The sequence below is a fragment of the Balearica regulorum genome, chromosome 3, assembly GCF_011004875.1.
Source record: "Balearica regulorum gibbericeps isolate bBalReg1 chromosome 3, bBalReg1.pri, whole genome shotgun sequence".
Lineage (NCBI taxonomy): Eukaryota > Metazoa > Chordata > Aves > Gruiformes > Gruidae > Balearica > Balearica regulorum.
Window position 1 is genome coordinate 125,440,968 of NC_046186.1, and position 19,449 is coordinate 125,460,416.

The 19,449-nt window shown below is 61.0% G+C and overlaps 1 protein-coding gene and 1 long non-coding RNA gene across 4 annotated transcripts in view; both read left to right on the plus strand.

Annotated features, from left to right (window-relative positions):
- The first annotated feature begins 9,792 nt into the window (after window positions 1-9,792).
- On the plus strand, window positions 9,793-13,949 carry FOXA2 (forkhead box A2). 3 transcript variants are annotated; one of them, XM_075749967.1, is made up of 4 exons: window positions 9,793-9,844; window positions 10,627-10,773; window positions 11,476-11,545; window positions 12,214-13,949. In XM_075749967.1, exons 3-4 carry the CDS (start codon window positions 11,477-11,479, stop codon window positions 13,474-13,476), a joined length of 1,332 nt encoding a protein of 443 aa, XP_075606082.1. In that variant the 5' UTR covers window positions 9,793-9,844; window positions 10,627-10,773; window position 11,476; the 3' UTR covers window positions 13,477-13,949. The 3 variants fall into 3 exon arrangements, with proteins under 3 accessions (XP_075606082.1, XP_075606080.1, XP_075606079.1); XM_075749965.1 differs by lacking the exon at window positions 9,793-9,844 and adding an exon at window positions 10,209-10,342; XM_075749964.1 differs by lacking the exons at window positions 9,793-9,844; window positions 10,627-10,773 and having other exon boundaries at window positions 11,037-11,545.
- A 1,936-nt stretch (window positions 13,950-15,885) lies between these two features.
- The window catches only part of LOC142601205 (uncharacterized), a 47,266-nt gene continuing 43,702 nt past the window's right edge, over window positions 15,886-19,449 (plus strand). Inside the window, exon 1 of the long non-coding RNA XR_012834837.1 lies at window positions 15,886-16,070. This is a non-coding gene — a long non-coding RNA (uncharacterized LOC142601205). The remainder of the gene's footprint in view (window positions 16,071-19,449) is intronic.

Genomic DNA, 19,449 nt, shown 5'->3' on the forward strand with positions numbered 1-19,449 from the left:
GCTCTGCATCACAAGGCCCGGGGTATTTCCTCGCCCGGGCCGGCTGTGTTTGCCGGGGTCCCCGGGGAGCTGATGAGGTGCTAATGCGAGGCCTGCGGTGGCTTTTCAGCCCCCCGAACCACCGGCGGGGCCGGGAGGGGGGTACCCGGGGCGGGGGGAGGCAGCGAGGGGTTCGCCCCCCCCCCCGCTGCTCCATTGCCAACACCCCATAAGAGTGCAGCTGGGCCGGGGGGCGGGGGGGGGGAAGCCTAATTTTGCCGTGGGAAAACCCCGAGGAGCCCGGGGGCATGGCGGGGGTCCGCAGGCAGGGGTGCTGCGGGGGGTGGGATGGTCTCTGTGGATTGGGAAAGCTGTCCCATAAGTGGGTCTTTTGTGATGGAAAGGGAGGGGGGTCAGTGAAAGTTGTGTGCGGCGGGGAAAGTTGGGATGCTCGGGTACCCTCACCCTGCCTTCTGCAGGGAGGGAGCAGGGGCTGCGGAGGTCTCGGCGTGGCAAAAACTCGGGTGGATGGGGTAGGCGCAGGTGGGAGCTGCCGCCGGCGCTGGGCATGGCTCAAACCCATCCGTACGTGCAGCAGGATGAGGCCCGGGAGGGCGAAGCAGGGCAATTCGGTCGCTGTCGGCAGCGGTGTCGGTGCAAACCAACCCTGTCGTGCGTGTGGAGCTTTGCTCATGGAGCCCGGGAAGGCGACGCCTCCGAAGGCCGCGTCCCCTCCGATGCGGGGTGCAGCGCCCGTCGGTGAGGGCCGAGGTGGGGATGGGCCCCGGGCCCCGCTGGGACCACCACGACCGGCCCCGGGCGCGGGGGAAGGAGGTCTGGCCCAGGAGGGTCCGTGGGCGCTCTCCGTGCCTTCCCCGTGCAGGCACAAGGGCGAGAGAGATCCCAGCTACAAGAGCTGGGGAGAAATCATGCCTCTTCCTTGCCTTTTTATCTTTCTCAGCTTTTTGCAGTCTGGTCTTTTCTTCTCTTCTTGTCGCTCGCTCGTCACTACACTTTCTGACCTTTTTTTCTGATGAAAGAACAAACACGTTCTCTGGGGCACCTTTTGGTATTAAAATAAATGTGTGACGCGTCCAGACACCTGTTCCTGCTGCTTTGGTGTATAAAAACTTACCCAAAGTATACAGCTCGGTATATAAACCGTAATCCGTGTACTTCGTTTAGCAAATGCTGGCGGGTAAGGACGCGCTCTCGGCGCATCGACAGATAGGTATCTGCAGAGATAAGGGCAAGCCTTGCCGTCTGCATACGGAGCCGTGGCTGATGAGGTGCGTAGTGGTCCTCTGTCCTCGCAAGAGTGGCTTTAACTCACGGCGGGAGACCTCGGGGAGCTCTGTCTCCTGCACAGAGATTGAATTAGCCGGGCAATGGGGCTGGCGGCTGGGATGGGGACTGGGAGGAGGTGGCTGCTGCTGGAGATAAGCAGTGCCCTTGCTTCCCAGCCGGGATGGGGACCGGGGGGGACTGGATGGGTGATGTCCCCCCCTCCCTCGGAACGGGTGTCCCTAGCTTGGGAAGAGAAGGGAAAGCAGCCGTCCCGCTGCTCGCTCCCTCCTGCTGCGTGCGAGCACGTCCAGCCCCTCGGGCCGGCACCAACGCGGCTCGTCGGGGCTGGCGCTCTCCCAACTGGACAAGGTGTTTCGGCAGTTTTCCTCCAAATATTTGCAGATGCAAAGCTGCAGGAATGAGTGCAAATATCTACGAATGCCTCTGATGTCATTTTTTTTTTAATTATTGTTTTTGATATCTCTTTTCCAAGCTATACCCATTTGGTTACTCATGACAAAAAAAAAAAAAAAAAAAAAAAAAATTACGAGCAGCTTGGGGATGCTCAGGTGCCTTTAGGGACCAGCCCTGAGGTCCCGGCCCATGGCTTCGCCTCCGTAGGAGCCGTACTGCCTGTGGGGGCTCGCAGATGCTACCAGACCCCGCGAGGAGTCACTGGCCCACGTGCGTGCCACGTGCTGCCGGCCCGGCGGCTGCCGAACTCCCCCGGCGCGCACCTGGGGCAGGGGGGCCGCCGCCTCTGCCCCGCTCCCAAAGAGGCGCAGCTAGCGGCAGATGGAAATAGCAGCAGCTCTGTTGATTTACAACCACAGCCCTGACTTTAATGGGCTGTTTTTGCTCCCCGACAGCTACGGATTCGGTCTTTTTTTTTTTTTTTTTTTTTTTAACAAGCCTCTCTTTTTCCCTGCGTGCGACCCTTTAGCTCCTTTAAACCAAGGGCGCGCGGGGAGGCGAGGGTTCGCCCTGCGTGCTGGGGGTACACGCGAGCTGCTCTCGTCTGCCCCTTGGAAAAAAAAACCAAACCCAAATCCTATAAGCATAAAAGGCCTTTGTCTGCAGGTCCCTGGTCCCCCCCCCTCCCCGGGGAGAGGCAGCCGGCGATTTCGAGCAGACGGGTGCTGCTGCACCCCGGTGAAGGGCCGGCGGGCGGTGGCAGCCGCGGGCGCCCCAGCCGTGCCGCAGGGGTGATGCTTCCCCGCGCCAGCCCCGGCAGGAATGTTTGCTGTCACCGCAGCCTGCGGCGAGGAAATATTTTCCAAGCAAAAAAAAAAAAAAAGAAAAAAAAAAAAAGGCCTCCCAGTGTATTTCGCGCTGACGGCTTCCAGCAGCCCTCTGTAGCCGTCTTGTTCTGCCGTCGCCGCCGGGACACCTACCCGGAGGAAGAGAGGAGGCGAAGGTGGGAGAGCTTTAAAAAGCTCTGGTTAGGTTTGTTCCACGCTGGCCGTCCCCCTCTGGAGTGGGGCTTTAGAGGCTGCGAAACACCCCGTGGCCGCTTGGCAGCGGGGTGGGGGGCACACACAGATGGTTTCCCGTCTGTCTGGGATGCTCAAACCCCCCCCCCCCCGCCCAGCATCGTGTCGCGGAGAGGAGAAGCAGGGTCCCGCGCGTCGCGCAGCGGAGGTCAAGGGATGCCCCAGCTCCTTCCCGGGCTGGGCTGGGAATGTAGGTCAAAGCCCTCTCCTCACTGAAATCCAGTGACGATGCTGGTGTTACAGGTTGGGCTGAAATATGTACCTCCGGGTCTTTACTCTGGCACCAAAACAAAACGTACTCAGAAAACCGTGAAAAATAAACCCAGCTTGTGAATGCAGCTGATTGGAAGTTTTTCCAGCAGAAAGTGCTGTCCGACCCATGTAAAATCATTCCTCGGGCATGTGTTGATTTGGGCAAAGTTTCCTCTGAAAAGAGAAAAAAAAGATCAGAGCGAGGGGGGAGAAATGTTTGGAGAGAGCCCGAGCCGCCGCCTTCAGCGGAGCTTTTCCATCCCCGCTGCAGAATGGCTCTCCCTTGGAAATGCACTTTATTTAGCAGCCGAAATGCACTTTTTATTTAGCAGCCTGGTACGTGCTGCCGTCACGGGGGGCAAAAACAAGAGCGTCTGCTGCGGGCTTGGCTGAGATGCTGGTCCCTGGTGGGGATGCTTCCGTTGCCTCCGCGCTTTCCCCCCCCCCAAGGACACGGGAATGTGAGTTTTACCAGGAATTTTAGGGGGGAAAAAGGGTCTCGGCAGCAGGCAGGAGCCAGCCCCTGGGAGAAAGGCCGGCTGGGACGAGCCGTGCCGGTGGCACTGCGGCTCGGTCAGCACGTCCTGCCTGGGACAGGCAGCCTCAGCCCCGGGGCCGCCTTTGCCTAAAACCGCCCCGTTTCCCACCAGCCTCACTGCAGCCGTTCTGGGGGCCGAGAGCAGGTGCCGAACGCTTGTCCTCGAGTTGGGGTGGGGGTTTTTTCATTGGAAAGATGTATTTAATTATTTTTTTTTTTGGAGCAGAAAGAAAGGATTCCTGAGCCAGGTGAGCATTTGTTTGGCAGATGTTAAGCCGATCACGCAGTCAAAGCTTTCCTGCATCCTAACAGGACTGAGATTAAATTTTTTGCCTGGAAATGAGCGGGGTGGAATTCAAACGACCTTGCAGGTGGCGACAGCCCTTAGCTCTAGCGATGGGTGTCGCTGGCCCATGGCAGACCCCTGGGATGGGGTGCCCATCCTGGACCAAAACCAGCGCCGAGCTCAAGGCGGCGGGGGTACGGATGTCCTGGCGTCCCCGGGGCTCACCCCACCGGGGTGGCACTGACCCCTCGCCCCGGGGCAGGCTCTGCGTCCCGCTCGCGTTCGTGGCACAGAAATGGGCTTGTGCGCCCGCGGCCGACCCCGAGCAGATTTATGGGGTGATCCTGGGCTGCTATTAGTGGTCAAGGAACCGCAGACTCACAGACAAGGTTTGAGTCCCAGGCAAGCTCCTGTGTTTTTTCGGAGCAGAAATCTCCGCTCCGGCTGTTTTGCCGGCGGCTCTGCCAGGGACACCTCGTTCCCGCGAGCTGCCGGCTCCGGATGGGGCACCCGGGGAGACGGGGTCCCCTGGGAGCGGCGGGCTCCCCTGGTCCCTGCACCCCCCTCCCCGGCAGCCAGGAGAGACAGAGGGGTGACGCAGAGGAGGGGGGTGACGCAGGGGCTCTGTGCAAAGCGTGCCGCCTCGCTTCCCCGAGCTCGGAGGAGCCGTCGCGCTCGGCGAGCGGTTCGCCCTGCTATTTATACCCCGCCGGGCGCGAGAGGAGCCTTTCAGTATAAATGAAGCTATTTTAAAGGTCTTGGCCAGGTATAACTGGTTTAAACAGGGCCGGTAATGACTCAGAGGGCTATAAATGTCCGTCAGAGCCCTCAGCGAAGCTGTCGGGGATTGATCTCCCGAGCGAGCAGCCTCCCGTCCCCTGACACCAACCCCACCGGCAGCACCCCTCCGAGCTCCCTTCGCCCGCGGCCTGAGGGCTCATACGCGCCGTTCCTCCGCGGTTATTTTGGGCGCTGTGCGAGTACGGGCCCGGGGGTCCCCACGTCCCTGCTGCGGGCCGAGCATCGGCAGGTCCCGACGGGCTGCGGCACGGTGGGACGCCCCAGCGACTGGTTTGGCTGGTCGCATCTCTTTGGTATTATGGGATGTGTTAAGTCTTTCGTTACGGGGTCCCTGTTTAAGGTGATGGGGACGATGCGCTGGACCGCCTTGGGCTGCAGCGGGCTCGCTTTGTGCCCCTCTGGAACGCGAGTCGTCGCGTTCCTCCTCCCTCGGTCTCTGTGGGGACTGAAGCGCCTTCAGACTACGCCAGGCTGGAAGGTTTCCAGCAGAAAGGGGTTTTGTTAGGAAATAACAGGGAGTTTTTAAAGCAGAGGGTTTTGGGAGGAGTCTCTATATTCAATTTTTCTGTTTGTTTTCTTATTGTAAAACCAAAGACATTTCAGTTTTCAGAAACTGATAATTAAACATAAAAAATATTTCCCCTGAATGAAACCAAACCCTGGATACTTTGGTCAGCCAGGTAAAACTTCCTTTGCCTGCCAGGGCCTTTGGGGACGAAGCTAAGGAAAACGTCCGCGGCAGGACTTTCCTGGGAGGTGAGGAAGACTTTCTTTTCTTCCTTTCTTTTTTGATCTGGAAAGTCAGCATCGCCGGGCATCTCCCTCAGCTCCATCACGTGAAAGCAGGGGAGCTGGAGCCACCCCGCACGCCCCAAGCGCCGGGATAAATCCGTTAGCTCCGGGTTTTTCACACCGAGCCTTCTCCTCCGGACATCATTCCAGATGCCGGCGCATCTTGTTTACCCAGCAAAATGCGCTCACGGAGAAAACCAGCGCCGGGGCGTCACGTGGGCCACGGTAAACAGCCAGCAGATGCACTCTGTTTATTTTGCTTCGGAGCCTTTCCAGAAGGCACCGTTTTGCTGGTGGGCTCCTCAGAGGGGGCTCTTGCCCGTACCCGCACCCTCCGTGGCGGCAGGTGCCCGCTACCGGCCGCCCCGCCGGGGGCTCAGCAGCAGGTACGGTCCCACCGGCGCCCACCGCGCCATCCCTGGGGACCAGCGAGGTCCCTGCCTTGGGCTGTCGTTGCGCCCAGGAGCCATCGGCAAATGCTCTCAGGTTCCCCAGTTGCCTCTCGGGAGCTCGTCGTCGCCATTGGTACCGGTGCCGGCACTCACCGAGCGTGCCGGTGAGCCGGGGGGACAATAATGGCCTCTATCCCCCCCCACTGCCCCAAGTCACATTCTTCAGGCACTTGCGGGGCTTTATTTTACCAATCAGTGATTTCAGCAACTCGTTACCTTCACTGGCATGTTGAATAATTACAGAGTGGGGAGGAATATTAAAATAGCACCTGGATGACTGAATAGGCCAAAAATAGCCACGCCGGCCACGTCCTGACCGGCCGGATCCTCGGGTACGTTTGTGGAGGCAGCGAGTTTCTCTGCGATGAAGTCCCTGAGAACCTGGGACCGGGGGATATCATTCCAGTGTTAAAAAGACAGATATCCTTGGGCTCTTGATCAGATATTAAAATTACAAAAATTTCGTGTACTCCTGGCTCTTCCTTTGTTAGACTTGTTAAAGCCTTGGAAAATATTTTCATGAATTAAGAAACCCCATTAAATGTTGAATCTAATTAGGAGAGACTTGGCTGTAGAGTTCTTCAAATAGTTAAGTCAATATTACACGGTGTAATTGTGGTAATTCCCCGGCGGTGCCGCAGCTGACGACGGCCTGTTTTAGCGTGGAGGTAACTCCGAGGATGGGGGAAAACTCTCCCCACCGGGGAACGTCACTTATTTCGCTGGTTCCCATCTGAAACCTTCGATGAGCGAAGGATATTGTTTCCTGACGTGCCCCAAAGAAGTGACAGGGACCCCGGCGGCACCCTCAGGAGCATCCTCGGGAGCGGCACCCCGGCGAAGCCACGTTGAACGTGACCTTGGGATCATTCCGTGCTGGAGAGCCGGGCTCTTTCCAGCTCTGCCGCGGGACTACCCGGAGAGCTTTGGTCCAGATGCTCCGCCGCTCTCCGGCATATTTCCCCGGTTCAGAAGTGTTAATAGTCATCGTCGTCATTGTCATCCTCCAGTTGTCTGTTGTTCTTGTGTGAGCGAAGGCTCCTGGGGATGCTCCCAGCCCAGCGCAGCCCCTTGGCCTTACACGTTGCTCCTCGCAGGGATGCCGAAGGAACGAGCTGGGAATAAAGTGTGATGGGGGGGAAGGCCTCGCTAAATCCCGGCGGTAACGGCGGTGGCACCGTACGTGCACCCTGGGCCGTGTCCCTTCCTGGCAGGCCGTTTGCCTCTTGTCTCTAACAAGATCCGCGGCCGCGCGGACTCCTTTCTCTTCTCGTTATTGAAATGCCTCTCTCCGTGAGGGCATCGGCTGCTGCTATCTCACAGGAGAGCCCCTTCCTCAATTAAAGGGGGGGAAAAAAAAAAAGCCAACTCGTTCAGTTTGAAACAGCAGTGCAATTGGGAGAGTTCATTATATTGGATTAATTACGATAATTATCAGTTGAAGGGAGATAATTACCCTGTTTGTTGTCGAGAACAAGGTAAGGGGTTCTTTTTTTTTTTTTTTTTTTTTTTAATTGTTATTTCCTTTTGCACAGACCAGCCTGGTTATGCCATGTGGGGGCACAGGGGAGGCGACCACCAGCACCGGGGCTTCACCCTCTCCCGCCTTGGGGCACGCGGCTCATCGCCGGCCGCGGTTACGTGCTCGCCCGCTCGCTGGCCACCAAAGCCCGGCAGCACCCTCCCCTTCCCAGCCATGCCCTGCGCTGCCCTGGCCCTCACACGAAATTGCCGTTGCAACCCTGGGAGCGCCGGGGAAGAGGGAGCGGGATGCGCTCGCTGCCATCGTCGTTGCTGCAAGTGATGGAGGCGGCCGAAAAAGCACCCCAGCTCCCGGCAAAGCTTCGCGCCGGTCACCGGCCTCCCAGCCCTGGGAAGGGAGAGACGGCTCCTCGAGTCGTGACTTCTAGTGCAAATAAGAATGTCATTTAAAAATTAAATTTAAAATAAATATTAGTTAAATATTGAAGAGAAGAAATCATTTATAAATGGCCGGTGTGTTTCTCAGTAACCCAACCAGGTATGGTTCAATAAGAGACCGCTGAAAGTTTTCAATTTTTATCATCCTGGGTATTTTAAAAAAATGTTTCTTATGAGGCAAGAATATATATTTTACTGCTTCTTTTCCTACTCTCTTAGGAGGTATCAATTTTAGCAGGTTTCCTCAGGCTAGGAGCGTGGAAGGCTGCCCTAGCGAAAGAAGGGGGAAGGAGGTGGCGGCTCCAGGACCCGGGCTGCTTACCGGAGCAGAGATCCCCGTTGCTGCCTGCCGGGTTGGTCCCACATCCAGCCGCCTTCAGACAAGCCGCCGTCTTTGCACGGCCACGTTTGTGAATGCAAATGCTCGCGTAGCTCAGCAAGCGCGTGTCCTTGCGTTACAGAGACAAAGCCTTTGTCTGGGGACGAGGACGCGGTCGCTGTAGTTCACCCTCGGCACCGTGTCCCCAGGATGCGGGTGCCAACGATGCTCTGGGCACGCCGGCCGGGACCGTTCCTTGGGACGCAGGGGATGCGGCGGGTGAGGAGAGCTTCTCCTCGTCCACCACGTGCTGCGTGGAAGGTCCTTCGTGTCCCGGGCAGGGCGAGAGGCTCGGATGGTGGGACAGAGAATGAAGGGTGCGATAGCGGACCAAGGAGGCAAAACTGGATTTAAGCGTTGGGGCTGGAGCAACAACGGTAGGAATGTCCTCTGTAGCCGAGGAGCGGCCTCAAGCGAATGTTTTGGGTCAAAATCCAAGTGAACAGGACTCTCGTGAAAGCAACTCTCCTTTGCCGCTCCGCGGCTTCCAGTCTGCGCACAGTGGGGTGACGAGAGGCAGAAAAACCTCATCTTTGCTGGCAACAAAATTCAAAGTCCTGCTGACCTGAGGGGGAAACGGCACTTCCTAAAGAGCAGCGCGTTCCTGCCGCTCCCCGTGCTGAGGTGCCAGACGTGCTCGGAGCACGCTAGCATCCGTGCCGCTGCAGGACGAAGGCCTGAAGGCGGGTGAGTTTATTGCAGGAGGAAATTCTCGTTATGGCCTCCCTCCTCCTCCCGTGGAGCTCACCGGGAACTTCCACACCAAAGCCAGCCACGCTGAAAACACACGCTCACCTCCCGCACCTCGTGTTCAGAGGGGAAAAAATGATGCTAAAGTTAACCACGCCTCAGCCTAAATGGCTGAAGTCAGCCGTAAGCGGGGAGCTGAGTGGACAGGATCTCTGAACTGATGATCTTCGTCATGTCCAGCAGCCACAGTTACTAATTTTACTGAATCCTCCCCGAATTCTCCCCTCCTGCGCCTTTTGGCTGTGCTGCGTGATGGTCCAGAGGAACACGAGGCTCCGTGGAGATGCATTAGGTCGGAGAGTCCTGTCCCGGGCTCTGCTAGGTCGGACTTGGGGTGCACCTAGCCCAGGAGCCCCTTTCAGCCGTGCCCCAGGGCGGGTGATTTGGGGGTGAATATAAAGCCCCGGAGGCGGGCAGGGTGCTCCCCCCGGGGAAAAGCCCCTCTTGCAGAGACGAGCGTGCCTGAGCCATTTGGAGCGGGACACCCCCCCACTGGGGGGATGCAGCACCCGCACGGTGGCCCCCGGGGGTCCCGCGGGGTCTCCCCCCAACCCTCCCCCCCCCCCCCCGCGGACCCACAGCAGGCGACAGGGGGCGCCCCGCCACCGCTTTTCACCGGCGGGCCACCGGGCCGGGCCCCTCCCGGCGAGGGGCACCGCCGCTCCCCTCGCTTTTGGGGGTACCCCCCCTCCCGGCGGGGGGGTAGCCCCCCTCGGGTCATACCCCAACCAACCCCCGCATCCCCTAAATAGGGAGTGGGAGGGAGGCGGGCTGCCCCTGTCGCCGAGGCTATCGCGATAGGAGCGTGCCCTGGTGGAGGCGGTGGGGGGGGGGTCGGCGATGGCTCCCGAGGGTGCTGGGATGAGTCCTGCGGGAGGGGGAGGGCTCCTCCCGGAGCGGGAGCCCCGCCGTGAGGTGAAATCCTGCTCTCTGTTGGCTTTGTGTTAATATTTAAAAACTATCGCCAGCCTTCGCCGGTCGATGGGCAGGGGGAGAGGGGGGGTGTGTGCGTGTGTGTGTGCGTGTGTGTGTGTGCGTGTGTGTGTGTGTTCCCCCCCTCGGGAGCGATAAATAAATAAATAGAGAGATAAATAAATAAATGAAATCTGCGGTTCCTGGGGTTCTTTTGAAGGTGGGGAGGTGTAGGTGGGGATCTATCAAACAGGCAAAACCCAATCCCGGGGCGCGGCGGAGGCGGCCAGGGCCGGGCGGCGGTCCTCGGCGCCGGGGGGGGGGGGGGGGGGGGGCAGGCAGGGATGCTGCCGGGGGGGTGGCGGGGGGGGGGTGGAGGTGGAGGGAAGCTCCCCGCTCCCTCCTGCCGGGGAAGGAGCCGCGCTCGGTGCCCCTGCGCCGGCTGGACCCCGCCGGGAGCCGACGTGCCCGCAGCGCCCATGGGGCGGGCGGCGGAGCCGGGTGGGTTTTGGAATCGGGTGATTTTTGTCGGCCGTCTGTCCGTCCTTCCTTCCCGGCACACCCCCCCCCCACACACCCACACCCCCCCCCGAGGCTGCCGGGGCGTCTCGGCAGTGGGAGCGGCGGCGCTGCCCCGACGGCGCCCACCGGGACCCTCGCACCGCCCGGCCCGGCGCCGGGGGAGCCCCCGGGCCCCCGACGGCTCTTCTCCCGCGCCGCCCGCCGCGCTCCCCCCTCCTCCTCTCCTGCCCTTCCTGTTTGTTTTAGTTACGAATTTGTTGTAGGTACCTGAGCCGGAGCCCGGGGAAGAGCCAGAGCGGCGGCTGCCGGCGGCCGGGCCCGCCGATGGGGCAGAGCCGGGGCACGGCCGGGCGGGCGGCGGCCTGAGCCCCGGGGCCGGGGGCTCCGCCGAGCAGCCGCGGGGAGAAAAGGTGCGTGGGGCTGGGCTGGGAGCTGCCTCCCCTCGGGGCTGCGGGGGGGAACGGCTCCCGTCGGGGGTGTCCGGGGGGGGGGGGTAATGGAAATCGGCTCCCGCAGGATCCTCCTGCAAAGTCGGGGGGAACCCGGGTACGGGGCGGGGGGGGGGGGGGGCACGGCAGCTCGTCCCGGCGCCCCGGGGTGCTGCCGGGCCCGCCGTGCTCGGCGGCGGGGTGCGGGTAGGTGCGCGGGGGGCCCCGGAGGAGCCTCTCCCGCCTAGGTGTGAGCTGATTATTCAAATGGGCAGCCGAGGACCTGGGGATTGGAGGCTCGCCCGGCCGCTCCGTGCTATATCACTCGGGCACCCACGTCACTGCAGCACTTGTCCTCCTCTTCCTCCTCCTCCTCTTCTTCCTCCCTCCTCCCTCCTCCTCCTCCGGCTCCTCCATCGCCTCCGGGCGACTCTTCGCCGCGAAGCACTGCGAAAACCCACCCAAGGAGCAGCAGCGAAAAAAAAACCCCAGCCCCAGCGCCGCTCGATTTCTCCCCCCCCCCCCCCATTCCTCCCTCCCTCCTCTTCCTCCTCCTCCAGAGGCTCCGACGGAGGGGAGGGAGGGCTGGGGACTTTTTTTTTTTTTTTTTTTTTTTTTTTTTGGGTTGCTCTCTGTCGTCGTTGTGGCTGTTAAATTTTAAACTGCCATGCACTCCACTTCCAGTATGCTGGGAGCGGTGAAAATGGAAGGCCATGAGCACACGGACTGGAGCAACTACTACGGGGAGCCTGAGGTAAGGAGGGGAGCCGGGGCTCCGCCGCCCCCCGCCCCGGCCCGCCCCGGCCCCGGCCGGGGTCCCCCCGCCGTGCCAGCCCCGGGACAAGATTAACTTTGGCATCCCATACCGGAGCGGGCTCCTCGCTGGCTGCCTGCTGCGGGCAGGGCTGCGCCGGGTGCGGGCAGGGGCGCGGCGGCAGCGCGGGGGCTCCGCGGGTTGGGGGGGGCCCGGGGGGGGCGCGGGGCAGCGGGTGCTGCCGGGCGGCGGTTCGCTGGGTTTTCTCCCCCCCACCCCGCACCCCCCCACACCCCCCCCCCCCGCCTCCTCCCAGGTATTTTTCTCGCTCCGGGTAGGGATGTTCCTTCCCCTTCCTCCAACTCCTCTTTCCAGGACGGATCCGCCGATCGTGCTGCCATCCCGTCTCTTTTTTTATATATATATGTATATATATATTTGTTTTTCATTAACGAGAAAAACAAGCCCCCCGCCCCGGGATTTAACCCTTCCCGGCCCGCGGGGCACGGAGCCCCGGGGCTGCAAAGGCTCTCCGGGGCTGGGCGGGGGGTGTCCCCGAACCGCTCCCCGCTCGCCGGGCTGCCCTTGTCCCCGACGGGGCTACCCGCCTGCCTCCTCCCCGTCCCCCCCCCCCAAATCTCCCTCCTCTCTCTCGCTTGCCCCTGCAGAGCTATTCCTCGGTGAGCAACATGAACGCGGGGCTGGGCATGAACAGCATGAACACGTACATGACCATGTCGGCCATGAGCACCACGGCCAACATGACGGCTGCCACCTCCATGAACATGTCCTACGCCAACACGGGCATGAGCCCCTCGCTCACCGGCATGTCCCCAGGCGCAGGGGCCATGCCCGGCATGGGCTCGGCCGGCGTGGCGGGGATGGGTGCCCACCTGAGCCCCAGCATGAGCCCCATGGGGGGCCAAGCGGGCTCCATGAACGCCCTGGCCCCCTACACCAACATGAACTCCATGAGCCCCATCTACGGGCAATCCAACCTCAACCGCTCGCGGGACCCCAAGACCTACCGGCGGAGCTACACGCACGCCAAGCCGCCCTACTCCTACATCTCCCTCATCACCATGGCCATCCAGCAGTCGCCCAACAAGATGCTGACGCTGAGCGAGATCTACCAGTGGATCATGGACCTCTTCCCCTTCTACCGCCAGAACCAGCAGCGCTGGCAGAACAGCATCCGCCACTCGCTCTCCTTCAATGACTGCTTCCTCAAGGTGCCCCGCTCCCCGGACAAGCCGGGCAAAGGCTCCTTCTGGACGCTGCACCCCGACTCGGGCAACATGTTTGAGAACGGCTGCTACCTGCGCCGCCAGAAGCGCTTCAAGTGCGAGAAGCAGCTGGCCGCCAAGGACAGCGGCGGAGCGGGCGGTGGGGCGGGCGGCGGGGGCAAGAAGGGGCCCGGGCAGCCCCCCAGCCAGCCCCTGGGGGAAGGCAGCTCCTCGGGGGGCTCCGAGGGCTCAGCCGGCGCCGAGTCCCCAGCCAGCGCCTCGCCGTGCCAGGACCACAAGCGCACTCTGGCCAACCTGAAGGGCACGCCGGGGCTGAGCCCCGGGGAGCCGGCAGCCTCGCCGGCCCAGCACCTCCTGGCCCCTCCGCACGCCGGCCTGCCCCACGACGCCCACCTCAAGCCCGAGCACCACTACGCCTTCAACCACCCCTTCTCCATCAACAACCTGATGTCCTCCTCCGAGCAGCAGCACCACCACCCTCACCACCACCACCACCACCACCACAAAATGGACCTGAAGGCCTACGAGCAGGTGATGCACTACTCGGGCTACGCCTCGCCCATGCCCGGCAGCCTGGCCATGGGGCCCGTAACGAACAAAAACGGCTTAGAGTCCTCCCCTTTAGCCGGAGAGACTTCTTACTACCAAGGTGTGTATTCCCGGCCCATCATGAACTCCTCCTAAAAGGGGTGAGGGGAAAACCTCCCCTGGCGAGGGGGAAAAGCCCCCCGCGCCCCCCCGCGCAGCCCCCTAGCAGAGCGATGGACTATGAACGCTGTCGAGCACGGTACATATACGTATATATATCTCTATCTATTTTTTTTTTTTATTTTTTATTTTTTTTTTCCCGTTGGCTCCAGATGTTTGCATCCGTTCGGGAAACAGCGGCCGCGTGTCTCGCAAGCATCTCGGCCCGCGCCAAGGGCAGGCGTGTCGGTGTCCCCCGCGCCGGCCCAGAGCCACCCGTGCCTGGCGGGGGCTGCGATTCCCTTCGTTTGCCTTGTGGGGTGGTTTGTTTTGGTGGGGAGGGGCGGGTTGGGGGAGAGGGGACGGGGAAAAGGGGGTTTCTCTTGGGCTTATTTTTTTTTTTTTTCGTTGTCGTCGTTGCAAGGAGGTATAAATATATCTATTTTTTTGTGTGGAAGTGACGGGGGGGGGGGGGGGGGGAAAGCAAAAAAACAAACCACAAACAAAACGAAACCCTCCTTCAGTGTGAAACCCATGCTAGTTTCGAATCCGAGGACCAAAAGTCTTGTAACGTTGTAAAAAGGGGGAAAAGAGGGGGGTGGGGGGGAAGAGAGAGAAAAAAAAAAAAAAAAACTACGAAAAAAAATTTAAAAATTAAAAAAAAAAGTCAGGATAGATCGTTGTAATTGAAACAAACGCTTGATGTTACCGGGAGAGTAAACTACTTGGATCTGATTAATTTATCGTTTCTGTATGCTTTATTTATGGCTTATAAATGTGTATTCTGGTAGCGACTAGCCAGATTTTCACAGAACTATATTAAAGTGTTATTGGCGGTTTTTTTCCCCCTGCATCTCTGTGTCGCCGGGACTCGCCCTTCGCCGCCGCCGCCGCCGCCCCGGCCCGGTTCGCCGGGACCCCGCCGCTCGCCGCCAGCCCCGACGGTGCGGCCGTGCCGGCCCGGAGCTCCCCGCCGGTTTCCCTCGGAGGGGCTCGGCCCGCTGGGGAGCCTGCCCGGGGAGAGGAGGGGTGCTTGGGGGGGGGACGACAGGGCCGGCCCGGGGCGCGGGGAGCCGGTGTGTCCCCGCAAAGCCGGGGCGGGAGGGGGGGGGGTCGGGAGCGGGGACCCCCTTTCGCTCGGGACCCTCCACAGAACAGCGCGGCCGGCGTGGCCGCGGGACCCCTCGCCCCGCAATCACCGGGCAGTGTTAATTAGGGGGGGAAATTAGGGCTCGGAGAGGCGAGCGCATCCCTGCCCTTCCCGGGGGGGGGCACCTCGGTACCTCGGCGGGGGGATCAACCGGCGGCGACAACCCGGGGCGAGCTTTTTGATTCGGCCTTTACACCCCCCCGGCCGCTCCGAGCCTCACGGCCGGGCAGCGGAACCCTCCGGCCGCCCCCCCCGGCAGCCCGGCCGGGCTTAGGTTCATTTCTTCCCCCCCCCGGTAAATACCCCGCCCGGCTCCCCAACCACTTGTTGTTTTTCCCACGCGTTTTTACGGCAGTCATAGATGTTGCTTTCCGAAATAACATTCAAATCCTTCTTAAAATTCCGCATTGTCCGCGGGAAGAGAAAAGAGGAGAAGGGGAGAGAGCGGGGGGGGGACACGGGGGGACACACGGACGGACACAGGCGGGGTGGGGGGGGGGGGAAAAAACCCTCCCAAAAACAAAACAGGGATCCAGCCAGAAATCTGTCCGTCTCTATACGGCAAGGACACACACGTTGTGAACCAAGGCATGCAATGTGTTTCATTAGCACATAAAAGGCTCCCGCGGGGAAGGAGCACGGGCGCGGGGGTGCCGCCGGTTTGGGGAGAGGGCGGCGGGCTGCACCGCTGCCGCCCCCCCGCCTCCCGCCGCGCCCCCGCCTCGCTCCAGCCCCGGCACCGGCACGACAAGGTGCCGTTTGGATGGCCGCTCCAGAAGCAGGTCTCACCCCCCCCCCACCTCCCACATTTTTTTTTTTTTAATTTTTTTTTTTTTAATTTTTTTTTTTTCCCCTTTCTCCGGCCTGGTTCACGCTGAAATGCAAGGATGGGGACTTGAAGGAGAGGGGGGGGAAAAAAAGGAAAAAAAAAAAAAATCCACACGCTAGACGTTATTTCTTTTTCTTTACACCCTCTGGCATTTTTCTCTCCCGCTCCCCACACAACTCGCCCGCCCCCAGCCTTGCTGCAAGTGCATTCTGCTCCTGCCGGTTTAAGCAACCGTGAGCTGTGAATAAACAAAGTCAGTAAACAAAAAAAAAAAAAAAAAAAAAAAAAAAGGGGGGGGGGGGGAGAATCTAGATCCAAATTCCAGGAGGGTAAACTTTCAACACCACGTCATACTTCAGCAAATTTACACAGATATTATATTGCGTCCCTTTCCTTCCCCCCCCCTCTCCTTTTGAGCCATTGTGCTTAACTGAATTTTATAAAGCTGATCGATATCTTGGTAAAATATTCATTTTTAAACTAGCGGGCAGCGAAATCTTTGCTTTGTGCTAAAGTCAACAGTAGCACGGTTTCAGCTCCAATAAATGCCGGGATGCTTCCAGCTCCCGCAGAGCCGGGGCGCGGCGGGCTGGGCCGGCGGCCGGGGCGCAGGTAGGTGACACCCGCCGCTCCTTCCCCCGCTTCTCCTTCTGCTCGAACTCCCACCTTCAGCTTCTCTCCCATCCCGCCTTCCTCCTTCCTCCTCCTCCTCCCCAGCTCGCCTTGGGGAGAGCCGGCCCGGCCGGGGAGGCGGCGGGGGCCGGGGGGCGCCGGGGGGGTGTGGGGTGGATGCTCCCCGCCGCTTCGCCCCCGGGTTTTTTTTGGGGGGGGGGGGTCCTGACCCCGCCGCTCCTCTCCCGGCCGAGGAGCCGTTTGAGTAGGGAAAAGCGCGATGGCGAGCAGGGGAGGGGAGAAAAGGGGTGTAATTTGGGGGGTGCGGGGGGGGCAGCCGTGCGGGAGCGGGGTGCGGCGGGGGCCGGGCCGGCTGGCAGCGCCGTTCCTGCCCGTTTTAGCACCAAACCCCCCTGCCGAGGCGGTGAGTCGTTGTGGCTCGCTCGGAGGAGGGTGGCAGAGGGACGGGGACGTGCCGCCCTTCTCCCGCTCTTGCGGGCCGGACACCTTTCCCCCCCCCCAAAAAAACCCCCCAAACTTTTAAACGATTTTTATTTTTGTCTTGTATTTCTGACCCTTCTTCCCCCCCCCCCCCCCCCTCACTCCCCGGCTCCGTGGCATTCTTTTGTTCCGGGTTGGAAACGACCACGCCGTGTCCGTCCCGCGGAGGGGCATTTCTCCCGTGTCCGTGACACCGGGAAAGCGCCGCCGCCCGTGCCGGTGCCGGTGCCGGTGCCAGAGGGCAGGACACGGCCTGCACTCGCGTGGGCAAAAAAAATGGGTGGGTGGGGGTGGCGGGAAAACCCCCCTCCCCGCCCGTATTTCCTCGATACAGTGGAAACCGGGAGCTTCGGCGGGGACGGCGGCCCTTCCCCGAGGGTCGCCCGCTCTGCACGCCCGCAGACACGGACACGAGTGGCATCGGCCACGCTGGGAAGGAGCGGAGCGGGGGTCCGCGGGGATGCTTCCCGCGGGGGCTGCAGGGCCCGGGGCCGGGTGCGAGGTTGGCGGTACCCGAGGCCGGGAAGGCGAGGGCAGGAGCGGGTGGGTGCGTGTGCGTGTGCGTGTGCGTGTGTCCCCGGCCCCGCGTTGCCGTGACAGGTTACATCTCCCTGGCAAGAGGGGAAGGCGCACGGCGGCTAATGGGCTCTCAATAATTCATAACAGCCCGGCCCGCTCGTAATGCAGCTCTGCGCGCTCGCCAATTACTTCTCATTAAACGCCTGTCGCCCGCGCGGGGAGGGGGACGCGAGTGGGAAGGGCCCAGCCCCGGCCCCGCGGCATCCCGCAGCATCCCTCCCGGGGGTACCCCGCCGCCCCGGCCCCAGCGACACGGGGGCAGAGCGGTTCAGCACCGGGGCCGGGCGCTGTCTGCCCGCTCCCGGTGCACCGGGCCCCGCGGGGGGGAACCTGCCTCTCTGCCCGCGGGTCCCGGCTATTCCCCCCGCCCCCCCATTCCTGCAGCCGAGCATCCTCAGCTTTCTCAAGCCCCGCGGCTTGATTTCTCCCGCTACCAGCGGGGCAGAGCGCTGGGCTCCGTTTCTGCCGGTAATTCCCCCAAAATACGGCTTTATTTTGCGGGCGGGAACCGAGTGGCATCCGATGGCGCCGGCCGGTGTCTGTGAGGGCTGAACCGGGTCGGGCAGGGAGGGGGGACCTGGGAGCCGCCGGCCTGACCCCCAAAATCAGCCCCGATCCAACCTCTCGCCTTCCCGCGGTTATCTATATTTTTATTTTTTTCTTTTTGACTTCCCATCCGCGGGGAGGGCGCGGGGAAAAGGCACTTCTTTTAATTGTTCGGGCCCCTAATGACATGCGGCGAGGGCGCAAAAGCCATCGGAGGAGGTGGCACAGCCAGCAGTGGGACGGGCGAGCCCCGCGCTGCCCCGGCGGGCGAAGGAGGGTTCGCTGCCCGCCCCCCAAACGCCCCCCGAACCTGCCTGCTCCCCGGGATAACGGCGGGGCGGGCAGCTGCCGGCCCTGCCTGCCCTGCCCTGCCCTGCCCTGCCCTGCCCTGCCCGCCGGCAGGATTCTAGCCAAAAGTGCATTTATTGATGATCTTTTAAAAAAAAAAAAACCAAACCAAACCAAAACCCACCCAAAAAAACCCAAACCCCAACCAACCCAAAACAACAACAACAACAACAAAAACCCCAACACCGGACAACTCGGGGGTGAGATGAGTCTAATTATTGCTGGTTCTAAAAAGAGCTGGAACACCCAAGTAGGGCTTAACTCGTCTCCTGGGAAACTGATGGAGACCTATTTTACAAGCTGTAATTCTGCTTTAGACTATTGCAGGCTAAAGGCAGTTCACACTATCCTCTTTCTTCTAGAAATAGTCCTAATCCTATATTTCGGCCGGGTAAAGTCCGCTTCTGCTCCGCACTAGATTAATCCAGAAACCACATAAAACCAGGTAGGGAAGAGGATGGAAAAGGGGAGGAGGAAAAAAAAAAAAAACAAACCCAAACCCGTTCAAAGTTTGTTACCTCTGCCCTGCCTAACCTTCAAAAGAGTAAATACGAAAGGGTGATGCAGAGTCTGCCGGCTCCTTATTTACGGGACAGCCTCGTCGCCAGTGGAGCTAAACGCGGGGCTTTGGGGCCGGCGGGTTCGGGAGGGGAGCACGGCCGGGGGGGGTTCGCTCTCTCGCTGCGGTGGTTTTCCAGGCTCCCACGGCGGCAAGGGAAATATTTATCCTTTCCTGACGGAGCCCCGGGTAGGGGGGGGGGCGGCTGGGGGGGGGGGGAAAGAGGTGAATTTGGTAGGTAGTTATTTTTATTGGGAAAAAAAAAACAAAAAAGGGGGAAAAAAAAAAATCCCAGCCCTAAATAAGAACTGGGTCCGCTCGCAGCCCCGGCCAGGCACCGCAGTCGGGGGTTTTCCCCCCAAATATTCCAAGAGCACTTGTGTTCCTGGGGGGCCGGGCTGTCCCCAGGGACACAGCGGCTGCGGAGCACCCCTGTAAACCCGAGGTTCGGCTCTAAACAACGGATTTGGGGGGTTTTTTCGGCGGTCGGAGGGGCTCGACCCGCCATCCTGCCGTGTACCTGAGCAGGCAAGGGCACCGGGGCCGGGGGGGCACGGCGCCCCCCCAGCCACAGCAGGGCACGGCGGGGGATGGCCGGGCAGAGCCGGCGGTGCGAACCGCGGCCGTCAGGACGGGAAAAGCCGCATCGAGCTCGGGATGTTGTTTTGGGCGGGTGAACGGATGGAGGGATGGAGGGCTCCATGGAGGGAGGGAGGGATGGCTGGATGGATGGAGGGATGGAGGGAGGGAGGGAGGGAGGGATGGATGCAGGGGTTGATGGAGGGATTGGTGGGTGGGTGGATGGATGGATGGAGGAAGCGACGGAGGGATAAATGGATGGAAGGA